This window comes from Protopterus annectens, chromosome 8.part0 (genome assembly GCF_019279795.1).
Source record: "Protopterus annectens isolate FY-2018-M chromosome 8.part0, PAN1.0, whole genome shotgun sequence".
NCBI lineage: Eukaryota > Metazoa > Chordata > Ceratodontiformes > Protopteridae > Protopterus > Protopterus annectens.
The window spans coordinates 1,807,293,321-1,807,308,863 of record NC_056741.1 but is presented as its reverse complement, the minus strand read 5'-3'; the positions used below and the strand labels follow the sequence as shown (position 1 = coordinate 1,807,308,863).

Here is a 15,543-nt window from a genome sequence, read left to right as displayed (position 1 = left end):
AAGAAACCAAGGTGTTGGCAGCAAATAACTAGACAGAGAAAGGTAATAGAATGGGATGAGGCCAAACAGATATTTGGACTGCAGCCTGATAGGGACTGAAATCAGAATATAAGTAAAGAGAAAGGGATAGGGGAATCTTAAGTGAAAGAGTTCTTAGCTGAATCTAAAACAGAGGCTGCTGTTAAAGGGATAATTAGTAAGGTATATAAAATATTGCATGAGCCCTATAAAAATCGATCAGAAGAGTTTAGCAAATATTGTGAAGAGAGACTGAATAAGCAAATTGCAAGGGAGCAATGAGAGGATATATGTATGGCTCCCAAACATACAACAAAGTATAGAAGGTTTAGGATTTTCCTGGAAATGTTTCCATAGGTATTTTTATACCCCAAGCAGACTTCAACAAATTTTTCCTCAGGTGGATGGCAAATGTTGGAGGTATGATAGTGAAGAAAGAGGTAATGGGGAACATATGTTTTGGAACTGTAATGAGCTGGTAGACTTTAAAAATTCCATACAGAGTACTCAGAAATATTAGGTGAGCAAATGGGTGTAACTAAGGAAAATATTCTTTTGGACTGGGACAAATGATCTGAATTGCCTAGACATAGTAAGGCTTTGTTAAAGTTATTTCTGGTGCTGCCAATAAAGCAATTACGAGAAAATGGAAATCAAACTTTAAACCAACTGTATTTGTGGTATTGAATATTGTAACAGAGATATAACACATAAAAGTGGGATCTTTAGAAAAAGGAAGGAGCAAATCACAAAGAAATAAATGGAAATTGTTTGAAATATTAAAAACGATACATGCAGAATAATGTTCTGGAGGAGAAGCAAAGTTTAAGTGACGGCAAGAATTGAACAATATATGTAATATAGGACTAATGATAGTTATAAAAAAGAACGTATGTGATTCATAATGTACATAACCAGAAATATGATAATGTGGTTTGTTTTCTTTTATATTAATGAATGATTGCCTGTGTCTTAAATGATAATTTAATAGAGGTCTTTAAAAAACATAGCTTCTCAGAGAGGAAACCTCCCACCTTTACTCTGACACTTCATATATCCTCCTAATTAATTATCAATTAATCAAAATCCAAGCAGACTCTGTTGAATGCTTTCTTTGCATCAACACGCAATAACAAGAGAAGTATTTTCTTAAATTCTGTTTCCCTCTGCATCATCACTGTTCTATTAATGCAGTTAAATGCTTGCCTCTCCTCCACAAAACAACACTGATCCATATATATACATTTGGGCAACAGCTTTGCCATTTTCTGAGCTAATATAATCATGTTTTAAAATTGAAATGAGTCTATATAAAGCTGGGTTTGGAGGTCTTTACTCTTGTAAGGTAATACAGCCACCAAAGCTTTTTTTTAAGATGCTGGGCTCTCTTCCCCATTTTTTTAAAATACTGTTAAACAAAACCTTCCAGATCCTTATCACTTTCTCTTCCTGTCACATCTGTTCCCTGAGACTTCAATGTTTATTGATTATTCATCACCATTTTTATCTCATATCTTCTTGTCTTAGCTATTAAATGTTGAACCAATTATTCATCACCATTTTTATCTTATCTCTTCCTGTCTTAGCTATTAAATGCTGAACCACAGTTTCCTCTAACACTGGCATAATCAAGCCTTCCACTAATATTTCCATGTGTGGCTCTTCTTGGTTTCCACATTCCCTTGCTTTAAAAAAAATCTTAAAATTTCTGGAATGTCTCTAATATCTCTACAAGATCTCTGGCAATTTTTGTTGTCAAAGGTTCCTTAAATTTGCTGACAACCCTTTCTACTTTCTATTGCCAAAGTAATTTTGCTAAAAAGGTTTTGAGCTCTGAGATTATCAAAAGTAGTTGCTTAACAGTATCCATTCTAAACTCGTGCATATAACCCAAATACTCTCTTATCTTCCCTTCAGACCTCTGCAACTGCTTCACTTCTTGCTTTGTCATATCCCCCTTATTCTGCAATACCTTAAACATTGTCAGTCCCTCTAAATTCCTATTACTGTTTTCCCATAACTTTATCTTTTATTTCTTTCCTATTTTTAAACACCATTGACACTGCCTCCCACTCACTAGCTATCTCTTTTGAAGAAATGTCTATCTTCACTTATAACTCTTAAATAACTTCCACTACCCATTCCTTAAATTTCTCTCTTTTTAACACATAGGAAAGCACCAGTGTCTCATTTTCACTTCATTACACTGCATCTTTATCAGTGCATGGTCTGAAATAGTTACTGGATGTGTGTTGAAGTTTTTAATTAAATGCACTTGGTCTTGTGAAATATAAATTCTATCCAGTCTAAGCAAAGTATTGTACCTTGGGGGATATTATCCTTTTCCCTTGCCAACAGTCCCTTACTACCACAATTCACCATCACTGTTCTGTCCCCCCACTTTAATCACTATTGGAATTCCTTTAGCAATCAGCATTAGTTCATTTGTCCCTAATATTTTGACATGTTGATCCAGAAATCCTGGAGTTTTCAAATGTATATGCTCATTTCTATCCAGATGTGTGTTATGCAATATTGTTATTTCTACTCTTTATTTCTTAATATAATTCAGTACTATTTTCCTATACCTGTAAGGACATTTACATTCCATGAAAACATAGACACAGTAGCCATTATGTTTGAAAGGTATTTCTCACATCCATTATACTTGGCAGTTCTTTTAAATGCATATTTCTAACTTTTGGCTTACATGCAGACAGTGTTTTGTAGGTTGATATTTTAAACAGTTACTTCTTCTCATCTCCATTTGAACCTATGTCACATTTTATGACCTTTTGTTGCAATGAAAACACTCAAACAAAAAAACTAAATACATTTTCAGAACCCTCATCTCTCTTTAACTTACAGCACACACACAAAACTATGTACATCACAAAATGAAGTCTATCCCTCCAGATAAAAGCAGTTGCCCTAAATCAAGAGTTGTACCGACAGGTACTACTTAATCAAAAACTAAAGTTACCCATGCTGAAGCACGTGTAACAATCTGTGTTCCCACAAACTCCAATCGCTATCTATTCTTTTATCTCTAGTCCCTCCCAAATGTGAAATATACCTTGCATGCCTTAAATAAATATTAACATTTAACAATAAGAAAAGTATACTGGATACATTTAAATAAACTAAAGATGTGCACTGTTCTATTAAATGTATTAAGACTGCTGGTAAGGCTACTACTTCTCATTTACTTCACACATTTTCAAAACTTATTTTTCATTGACCTGTTTGCCACTGTACCTTTAAATTTTATATTTCTCTCAACAAAGAGTGCGCAGAATGCTCAGATCTCTAAGGACTAATTGCTTGCACCCACAGAGAACTTGTCTCTAAGAAAACCCTGTCAGCATTGAGGGAAGGAAAACAGCTACCATTTTTGCAAATGCATGAAAGAATCTTTTACAAGTTAATTTAGAACACATTGTACTGACTTCTCAACTAACTGTGGCTGCAGACTTTGTCTCTTGAGAGCATTTACTAATGGGAAAAAAAACTCAACTTTGCAGATGCAAATATCTTAGCAGTTATCATGCCTTGCATTACTTTGTCTTACATCTGAAGCCTCTCTACACCTTAAAGAAAGGACATTAATTTAGATATCCACTTTTGTATAAACAGGGGAAATTACTGTCTTAATTCTACACATATCAATAAACTTTCACACTCACCTCAGCAGCCCAAGATCACAAGAAGATAGCAGCATATCATGTTTAGTTTGCTTCTGAAAAGCCTTCATCTTCTGCAGATTTTACAACTAAAAACTTGCTTGTTTTATCATCTTTAGCATGTGCACTAGTCCTGGGTAAGACTCTCTACCTCACATTTAAAATACCCCTGACTGCACACCATGCAAAAACTTCTTTGAGATATAAGATGCAACTTACATCATAAAATATTTTATCCAAATATTAACAACTGTTTTACTTACAGTTACTTTCTCATTCCCTTCAGTAACCTTCTAAACATTAATAGTTTAAAGTGGGGTATTATTTCGGGTTCTTATTTTGACACCGAGGTTAAATGGTAAATCAGGATACAGATGCAAGGAAAAGACAACATACCGTGCTGCAGTGAAAAGCAGTTTAATTAAAAATCAGTTACTTACAAAAATTATTAGCTCAATTATTTTGCAAACTATACTATGGGACCTTCTTTTCTTGTGATAGGATAGTGTAGCATTTCTGCTTAGCTAAGGCAGTCTCTGAATCATGAAATCAATAAATCAAGTTATATTAAATCAAATCAAATCAAATCAGGTTCAAGCTAGCAACTTGAATCCTGATACATCATTAAATAAATTTAGGCACTGTTTAGTGAAAACGCAAGTCCTGGTAGCAAGTAAGGGATGGAGGAAGATCAGCAAACTAACCGAATGCCCTGGCTTACATACACAGAAGTAAACATGCAGTACTTTACCGAAACTTAACAGCTGTTTGAGTGGATATGTTCCTTCAGTGTTTAATTTCTTTTAAACACCTCTAAGTACATCTGATTTATTTTTTCCTCACAATTATTGAAAGCCATTTCCTGACTCCAAACTGAAACTTAAACTGTTTTTTGCTTAACAGCGGCAGGAGTCTTCCCAGCCACAGTTATTTCTTCTTTTTCTGGTTGATTTTCTCTGAAGTTCTCCATTTTTTTTTTTGCTAGTATCCGTGCAGTGTAATTACTAGCCAGTGACTGAATTTTATCCAAACTGGCAGCTTCAGTGACCCTTTTTTTACTGTTTCTGTTTTCACACTTTGATAAATATAATCAACTTGTTGATCAGTATTCAACCATCTGTGAAGCTGGGATGATCAGCCTACTTATGATATAACATGACAAGAGCTGTACTCTCTCCTTACACATCACTGCAGAATAATTTCTGCATTGTGCAAAACAAGTGTGTGAGTCTAAACAGTACCACAATATAAACTTATTTTGGATTAGTGGCATGCAACTATAGAACTGCTACATGTGCATTTTGCCCGTAGCATTAAACCATAGGAAAGGGTGTTACAAGCAAAATGTAAATAATATTGTATAAATGCATATTCCTTTTCCACATGGAAACAAAGTACATTGTAAACTGCACTAATTAATACAAACCACATGCCACTGTTGTGAAACAAAGCTGATAGAGCAGTGGATTTACTAAGTATGAGAAATGAATTTGCGAAAAGCCCAGGTGAACATGGCTGCCTTTACCTCTTCCACTGACTAGGGGTACTGCATTAAACAAAGCAAAAGCAACCCTTCAGGACCACAATCGTCTGCATAAAATGAAAGGGAAATGAAGAGCCACTCTTTTCTCAAAGCAGCCTTCACTCTTTAATCTAAATGTAACTTACTTCTTTATCTGAGAATAAAACATTTATATCTTAGCTAACAAATATGAGAGGAACTGAACCCTTAACTAAGGTCAAAGCAGTAACAAGCAGCACATCTACAGTCCCCACCTCATATTAACTGACAAAAGTGTGAACTATACAGCCTTATTTTATACATGTGCACATACTGCACAGAAGCCTCCAAAGACCAAGCAAGAAATGATGTATTTATGACATTAAACAAATCCAGTAGGGGAAAAAGTGAGTACAGTGAGTGCTAATCTATAGCTGTATTAAGACTGTTCTGTTTTTTTTTTTGTACCAAATGCAAGATAATACCACAGGAAGAAGGAATAGTACATAAGATGGAAGCAGGGCTTAAATATAAGAAAAAAACTTTTCCCTCTAATAAATGTTCACTACACATCAGACTATCCATGTACAGCTTCAGAAAATGTGCTTTAACATAACCTTTTCTGCAGTTGTGCTTATTATCTTTTGCTTGCCCTGCTGATTATGCAGGATTGTTGCCTTGCATCAGTGACACTAACACTGGCATCATCGGCAAAAAAAGGCATTTCATCTGAGATGAGCTAAGACCGTGTCCACTTTTGGGGCATACACTTTAATACAAACATATGTATATAGAATTTTATTCATTTGCTAAGCAGGTATAACTCTTTAGATACATAGTACACTTTTCAGTAACAATATGAGAATACTGTTCTGGTTAAGTGATTTTTTTTTCAAACTCGTGCAAAATGCAAGTGGAGCGTGACAGTGAAATTAGACTTATGGTGATATGATAAAACTCCCTAGCATTTTGATAGTAGTTCAGACACTTAAACCTCTAAGCTTTGTTGCCAATCAAATGAGACAAATCCAAGATGCACCTGATGGAGTGTGGGGTAGAACAGCTGAAATTCAGTGCATAGTAGTAAGAAATACATAGTTTGTGAATGCTAAAATAAAACTGTTTTTTTTTAGTTCTATTTCAATTTCAAACCTTTGTTGAGGTCCTAAATTTCAGTTAATATATATTACTTAACTATTTGTTGTGGTTGACTTAACCGGCAAGTCGGCAGGACTCTAGTGTGACCTAGTGCAGACCAAATAATATGCAGAGAGACTAGCCATGCCACAACATACAGCACTTGATTGTTATTAATGTAATAACAGCAATGAAATCTGTTATTTTAATTTTTTCACCTCCACATAGACTGATATTGCCAAGTAGAACTCAGTCTCTGAGTCATCTGATCATTCTAATTGCTCCTCCAATCATATAATCCATTGAGGAGCATGCTAGGCAAAGCAAAAGCAGGAGTCAAATAGATTGATTAGGTAACACTAAATACACACATGCATGTGCACACACAAACAAAATGCTTCTACTAAAAACTGTGACTGAATCAGAATGTACAAAAATACTACAGCTGAGAGGAACGAGGAGTGTGCTGCTTTGTGACGCTCAGTAAATAATTATTGAATTACATACTTTTTTTTTCATCAGGAAATGACCACATTAAGAAAAGAGGAGGTGACTACATACCCTGCCACACAGCCTAAATCTGTCATTAAGAATATCAATGGTGGAGCTATAACCTGCATAATTCCAGGTTTCTTCTTTTACTAATTGCAAGAGGCAGTTAAAGGCCAGTATCCTCTTTACATATTCATCTGTGGTTTGTATAGTTCATTTTAGTACACGTTTAGGTCACCTAGACTCATTTGTGTTTTTTTTTCATCATGTAATATACTACATAGGGTGTTTATTGATGAAGGGGTGGGATACACATTGTAGCTATAAGAAAATGTGGGTGGTCACCTAACTTAATTTGGAGAAGAAATCAGTAGAGTCTTCATACCGCTCTCAACTGCCATTGATTTTGCAGACTGTTCTTGATTTTGCCACACATTTTTGCCCTGTCCCTCAAAAATGTTTGATTTTCAGTAAATCACTGAGGATTACAGTTAGTCAATAATGCCAAACATCACAGTTTCATGGTCTTACTGTTCTGAAAATGTATTTTGATAAAAAGTTAATAGAACAACAGGTTTTATAAATTAATTGGTGTAGTATTTATAAAATATCCCTGAATTTGGTCCTTTGTCTTCCCCCACCCTATTATTTTTTAGCTTTGTCCAAAATTCTTCAGCAAATAAGTTGAGAGGTATGACAGTCTGCCATTAGTGGTCTTGCTTTCAGCTATAAAAGAGTGGGCAATAACTGAAAATCTGTCTGGATCCAGGTGTGTTATTTTCAAACAGTATATATTTGACTATATAGGACTTTGAATCGGAAACATACAGCAAACAAATTTAGAAGCTAGATACAGTTATGTGATCAAACATCATGTCATCTGATTATACTGTTCAGCAATTAAAAAAAAACAGAAATACAGAAATAGTAATTATAACTTGGCGACCCTTAATTTTAAGATGCTAGTCATAGAAATGCTATCATTTAATTTATTTAATCCTGGTTTAACTGTAGCATTTAGTTTTACCTATCAAAGCCTCCCAGTATTCCAGTGTTGTCTCCCATGCCTTCCCCTTCCACACCACCTCTGTGGCATGGGCACCTTTTCTAGTACAAAGAAAATAAAATGTTTAACATGTTTTCATGTTAGAAGGTATATTGTTAGTGCTACTACATTTTAAATACTAACATTTCCATGCCTAGTATCTTAAAATTAAGGGCTGCCAAGTTATGATTACTATTTTGATTTGTAATTATTCATTATTCAGTCACTGATTATTTTTGTTTAAGCAACATTTTTCTAGATTACAATATATGTTTTTGTCTGTAATACAATCAATCTACAAGGTTTTAGCAAATAATAAATTCTAAATGTGAATGTGATTTTTTACTAAGAAAAAATTTAATTTGTGCTCTCTCTCTAAATATATGGATCCCTATCAGATGATCGAGTTTTCAGAAACTCAAAATTCATATGGACAGGACCATATAACTGAGCTTTTGAAAACTTGAAGGTTTTGAATGATTGCGGTATTGTGTAGATTGAGAAATTTACCCTTTATCTCACTGTAGTGCGATGTCAGAGTTGGTATATATAACTTGCAAAGGGTGTGGAGAGCACCATATAGTTGGGACCATACAATTAAGTTTTTGAAAACTCAAAAGTTTTGAATGGAGATCGCAATATGGTGCGGACTGGGAAAATTACTCTGTTTCTCACTATAGTGCAATGTTGGACTTGGGGGGGCACAGGTGGGCTTGCCCCCATGCAAAAATGTAAAAAAAAGGTTAGATTTTTGTGCTTTTTTTCTTTTTTGATGTTCAAGTTTTCGGAAACTTGATCATATGATCCCAACCATATGAATTTAGACTTTCTGAAAACTCGATCATCTGATAGGGATATATATATATATATATATATATATATATATATATATATATATATGTATACACACACACACACATACATATTATATATATATATATATATATATATATATATACACACACACACACACACACACACAGAGATACACACAGATACACACATATGTATGTGTATGTATATATATATATATATATATATATATATATATATATATATAGATATGGGTCTACTTCTGTTTGTCGAAAAATCACTTTGTTGACAGAAAGTTGAGCCCACTTAAGCAAAAATGAATTTTCGTGAAAGCCGATTCAACGAATCAGAAAAAAACATAAAATAAATATTACAAAGTTTTGCAGGAGGGCAAGTCCCCATGCACCCCACAACCCGCTACTTAAATATACTTACTCCAAGATCGCACTATTGTGGGGAAAAGGATATGTTTCCTTATCCCCACTGTACTGTGCTTCGGTGAATCAGCTTTTGTGAAAGTGCACTTTTGTTGAAGTGCACTTTCGCTTAAGTGGCTCGACTTTCTGTTTGTCGATAAAGTGATTTTTTGACAAACAGCAGACCCATATATATATATATATATATATATATATATATACACACACACACACACACACACACACACACACACACACACACACACACACACACACACACACACACACATAGTCACTATACCACTTTAACAATGTAATAATGTAAACATTTGATAAGAAAATGAAATTATCTTTATAAAGCATGCAGGCATGCAGTGCAATATTTTTTTTTCTTAAACATGTCATACTGTTACCCCGCAGCTGTTCTATTCAATATTCTTACTATATGTTGTAACACTGCAACTTTTTTTTCTCCTTATCTCATTTAAGTCTACTGTGTAACTGACTGGAATGAGTCATGGGTAAAAAGATGATACTTCTGAACAGCTCACATATGACTTCATCAAAAGTATCTAATTCTATATGTATTAATATATTCAGTTACCTGGCTCATGTAGCTTTTCAGTTTCATCTTCCCCATCTATACTCTTCTTGTCTGGTCTAGGAGATGCACCAATATTTGGGGTAGAAATGGCTGCCAGAACTTCTTGCTTTTCACTGAACTCAGAAAGATGATCATCTTCATCCACGACTCTTAAACCTGATGAGGAATTTAGAAAGAGAATCAATGCAAAAGGCTAGTGTAAATACTTAAAAATACTGATACAGTACTGACCATTTGCTCTGCTTATATACTGGGTATAGTTTCCTAGCTGCTGGCTAATAACTATGGGCAGTGGCAGGACCTTAGTAAATGTATCTGTCTTACAGTACTATGGGGCATCATGCCCAGCTGCTTCACTGTTACATGAAGAAATGCAGATGATGCAGCACTATGTAGTTCCTGCATGGTGGAATGGCATGACATGAGCAAGTGTACTGTAGGTCACTGTGGCACAGCTTCTCTGTGTGGAAATAAGAGAGAGTACAAGAAATACAAAGACCACACGCAGATACCTTGCACACAGCTCAGATGGAAGGGATATTATCTTTCACTGGGACTAATGCAACAGCAAAATAATAGCACAAAGATTGATCAGTGACTTTTCCACTCTTGACTACAAGGCCCTTATATTTTTGTGTGCTGTTATAAGTTTGGGAACAAACCTTACAGAGCTGCAGTCTCAGAGAAGGTGTCAGCTTGCAAATGAATGTCAGAATACAACTTAGACAGATCTGGACTGTTTTACATTTGCCAGTCTGAAAAATATCCTTTGGTGCACATAGTTGAATGCTGCCACAGTTGCTATTCCAGCCCTTGTACAGTAGACTCCCTCTAATCCGGCATCTCTTTAATTGTCCTCCTCTTTAACCAGCCACCAAATTTCTGTCATAGCCCTAGCAAAAGACAACAGAGAAGAACAACATTTTCTCCCGCTCTGGGCTAAATGACAGACATATGAGTTTTACACTTCATATTCATTAGAAAATGCATACTAACACAAATCCTGTTAGTCTAGCTGATTTATAACATATAAATGCTATTTTGTATGCTTTTTCTGAGTAACCAGCAATTCATCTATCCAACCTAAGGTCTGGTCCCAGCGAGACCAGATAAGAGGGAGTCTACTGTACATTCCTTTTGATGCTTTAGGGTACCTGCTTTCTCACTTTCTTATAACAAATGAAATACCCTGATCAGCCATAAAAAAACAATGCCTCTATGGAGCCCAGCTCGAAAGAAACATTGTTTCCATAAATAAAATGTTAAATATAACAGTCTCTTGCATCTTTCACATATTAAACAAAATGGAATTGAGACTGCTTAATATCCACAAAATGCTCTCTTTTGCTATGTAAGCAGTACTCTGTGATATTGTTGTGCCAGTATATTTTATTTATTTATTTATTGGCATTTGTTAACCGGGTTTGTCCAACTGGGCTTGTGGCCCATTTTCAGTGGAGACTCGAGGAGAAAAGCTCCAGTAGTACATTTTAAACAAGTACAATTTTAAACAATATTGATATAACAGCAGTTATAGCAAAAATATTCACACATGTTGGGTTACATGCATAAAGTTAAAGAAGAAGCTAAGTAACAATTTTACATTGATATAGTTCAATAGGTCAACAATAAACATTTTTTGTTTGTATAAAATTATGCAAATGCATAGTAGACACATTGGAGAGAGAGGTGTAATGAGGTACTAAGTATGGTCCTTTGAGGGTACATAAAGGGAAGGAAGACTAGGTAAGGTCATGGCAAGGGCAGGTTCTGGAATTTAGAAAATAAGCTTTTAGTTCATTTTTAAAGTGTGTGGTGTGGGAGATTGAACGTAAGTCAAGGGAAAGTTTGTTCCAAGCATGGGCAAGGGAGTATTTGTAGAGTAGTTTGCCTACTGACCTTTTTGGGTGGTAGACATCAAGTAATTGTTGGTTAGAAGTACGAAAGGTCCGGGATAGGATGTAGATGGAGACTAAGGAAGATAGAGATGGATAGAAGGAGGGTTTATAAAGAATAGAGTGTAGTATATGAAATTGATAAGATAGCAGAAATTGGGGAAGTTCAATCCATTGAAGAGAGTTTAAAGAAATGCAGTGGTGTGAGTTGTATGGGGAGCTAGTAATGAATCTGGCTATTTTATGGTAAGTCTGTTGGAGTTTGTTTAGAGTGGAGGCCTGGATATTGGTAAGAACTGGGGCGGCGTATAAGAGGGAGGGGAGGAGGAGTGCCTGGCCCAGGGTAAGTCTAGATTTAGGGGTTAGGAATTTTTTTTTCCGATATAGCAGACCTAGTTTCTGTTTTTTTTTTTTTTTATACACTGGAGTATGTGTAGGCTGAACTTTAGTTCGTCATCGATAATGACCCATAGGAGGTTTGTGTGGGTGTCAGGTTGGATAGTTGTATTGTTAGAAGATGTAATAAAAAAGGAGGTTTTGTGATGAGAAAGAGAACGAGGAAGGAAAAGCAGGAGTTTGGTCTTTTTGGGATTTAGGATCAATAGGTTGTGAGAAAGCCATTGTTCAGTGGATAGTAGGGCCTGTTGGGTCAGGGAGTATAGTTCAGGAATATTATTTGAGATGGATATAAGTGTGGAGTCGTTGGCATACTGAATAAGGGAGGATTCTTTGCATGAGGTGTAAAGATCATTGGTGAAGATGTTAAACAAAAGGGGTCCCAAGATGGAGCCTTGGGGAACACCAGTGGAGATGAGAAGGAAAGGTGAGGAGGATGAGAGCCATTTGACAGATTGTTCCCTGCCAGATAGGTAACTATTAAAGCAGGCAAGTGCGGAAGGGGATTGGTGGAGACAGTATATATATATATATATATATATATATATATATATATATATATATATATATATATATCAGAGAGGCGAGATTGCGTTGGTTTGGGCATGTGCTGAGGAGGAATGATGGGTATATTGGGAAAAGGATGCTAAGGATGGAGCTGCCAGGTAAGAGGAAAAGAGGAAGGCCTAAGATAAGGTTTATGGATGTGGTGAGAGAGGACCTGCAGGCGGTTGGTGTGACAGAGCAATATGCAGAGGACAGGAAGAAATGGAAACAGATGATCCACTGTGGCGACCCTAATGGGAACAGCCGAAAGAGAAGAAGAAGTTTTCTTTCTTGTTACCTCCCTTATATACTGGCAGAAGAGTATCACAAATGTATATATATAAGGATATATATATATATATATATATATATATATATATATATATATATATATATATATATAAGGGAGGTAACTAAAAAGAAAACTAATTTTTCCAACAAGTCTCACTAGTGTCATAGAAAAATGTTTTAAAGATGATCTGCTTTCTCATAAAAATGAAATATCCTGGTCAGCTATAAAAACAATGTTTTTATACAGCCCAGCTTGAAAGAAACATTGTTTACATAAATACACTACTAAAAATAATAGTCTCTTGCATTTTTCACATATTAAGTAAAATGGAACTGGCATGTTTAATATATACAAATGCATTATTTTGCTGAAGAAGCAATAGTCTGTGATACTCTTCTGCCAGTATATAAGGGAGGTAACAACAAAGAAAACTTCTTCTTCTCTTTTGGCTGTTCCCATTAGGGGCTGCCACAGCAGATCATCTGTTTATATTTCTTCCTGTCCTCTGCATATTGCTCTGTCACACCAACCGCCTGCATGTCCTCTCTCACCACATCCATAAACTTTATCTTAGGCCTTCCTCTTTTCCTCTTACCTGGCAGCTCCATCCTTAGCATCCTTTTCCCAATATACCCATCATCCCTCCTCAGCATATGTCCAAACCAATGCAATCTTGCCTCTCTTTGTCTCCAAACCGTCCAACCTGAGCTGACCCTCTAATATACTGATTCCTAATCCTGTCCATCCTTGTCACACCCAGTGCAAATCTTAACATCTTTAACTCTGCCACTTCCAGCTCTGACTCCTGCCTTTTTGTCAGTGTCACCGTCTCCAACACATACAACATAGCTGGTCTCACCACCCTCTTGCAGACCTTCCCTTTCACTCTTACTGGTACCAGTCTGTCACAAATCACTCCTGACACTCTTCTCCACCCATTCCACCCTGCCTGTACTCTCTTCTTCACCTCTCTTCTACACTCACCATTACTCTGAACTGTTGATCCCAAGTACTTAAACTCATCCACCTTTGCCAACTCTACTCCCTGCATCCTCACCATTCCTCTATCCTCCCTCTCATTCACACACCCATATTTTGTCTTAGTCCTGCTCACCTTCATTCCTCTCCTCTCTAGGGCATATCTCCACCTCTTCAGGATTTCCTCAACCTGGTCCCTACTCTCACTACAGATCACAATGTCATCTGCAAACATCATAGCCCATGGGGCCTCCTGTCTGATCTCGTCTGTCAACTTGTCCATCGAAGAAATGCACTGGCTTGTGCATCCCCAGTGGCTGGGTTAACAAGAAAGAAAACTAATTATTCCAAAAAGTCTCACTAGTGTCATATGAAAATGTTTTAGAGATGTTTACTTACTAAATTGGAGCTGGATAGTATATGTGAGCCCTGAATGGAGTCTATACAATATACATTTATAAAAGGAAGATCCTCTATGATCTGCAAAATAAAGTTCTAGGAGACTGTTTCTACATTATTAGATCAAGGGAAACAATGTCTAGTAATCTATCCAGAGACCATTTATGTATTTTATACCTTATTACACACTCATATTATAATAAGTTTTTACAGTCTGGGCATAAACCCATACATGACTAATTGGATTAAAAACTGGATGAACAACAGAGAACAAAGTCTTGTAGTTTTGGGAATAAGATCAAATTGAACACGCACTTAAAGGGGATTATATCAGGGCTCTATACTTGGACCAGTTCTTTTTATTATGGTGCTTTCAACATTACCAATGTCTCCAAATGTATGGATATCTAAATATGCTACTGACCTTTGGATAGGGGTAGAGATAAGACTCAAAGGACAATGAACACTAAAATAAGTACTTAATTTGCAGAACTGGATGAACAGTTGATGGTTAAGATTCAGTAATACCAAATGTAATAGTTTATGATGCTAATTTTGATATAAAATTAGGAAACAAACACCCAGAGATTGTAAAGCAGATCAGAGACCTAGGTACTATAGTTTCTTCAAAACTTAACTGTAAACAACATGTACTGAAGATAAAAACAAAAGCAAATGCATTAAGACAAATGGGTCTAATGAATAACTACTGTGTTAAGAGATTATTCTCAAACCCTTATACATCTTAACGCTAAGACCTATCACTGAATGTGACCAGACTATATGCTTACTCTCTAAAAAAAGAGATAAAAACATTAGCGAGAGTACAAAAATGATATAAAAAGAGAATCAGTTTCTATCAAAAGTCTTACTTGTATTGCGAGACTTAAGTATCTTAACTTGCATATCATTTTATATAGATATATATGATATCTAAGCTAGGTTTAGCTTACAAGGCAGTAAACAATTGTGTTTATAGAGGAATTAAACCATAACTTGACCTTTTGACATCAAGGTCTAATAGACAGACTGCTGTTTTAAAATATGTGGGAGCAAAAACTATTAAAAGGAATTCTTATATAACTCATATGATTCCAAAATTATGGAGCAAAATACCTGTTAAAATGAAGAGCCACTTAGTAACCACTATTAATAGCAATTAAGGAAAAATGAACAATTACATGTGAAAAAACAAGGTATAGGTCCCGGAACCAGGCAAACCTTTTCTGAACTTAGAAATAAAGCAGAAAAGCAGGTCAAGATGGACAAAAATCACTATATTTCCTTACAAAGGAAATACTGTAACAACCCATAGAAATTCTGGGCTG

At 35.6% G+C, this 15,543-nt stretch overlaps 1 protein-coding gene across 1 annotated transcript in view; it reads right to left on the bottom strand.

The window, feature by feature from the left end:
- Positions 1-15,543, bottom strand: part of HYDIN (HYDIN axonemal central pair apparatus protein) — a 6,673,197-nt gene that overhangs the window by 3,285,223 nt on the left and 3,372,431 nt on the right. Inside the window, exon 37 of the mRNA XM_044079523.1 lies at positions 9,710-9,865. Coding sequence (XP_043935458.1) covers positions 9,710-9,865 — 156 coding nt within the window. The remainder of the gene's footprint in view (positions 1-9,709; positions 9,866-15,543) is intronic.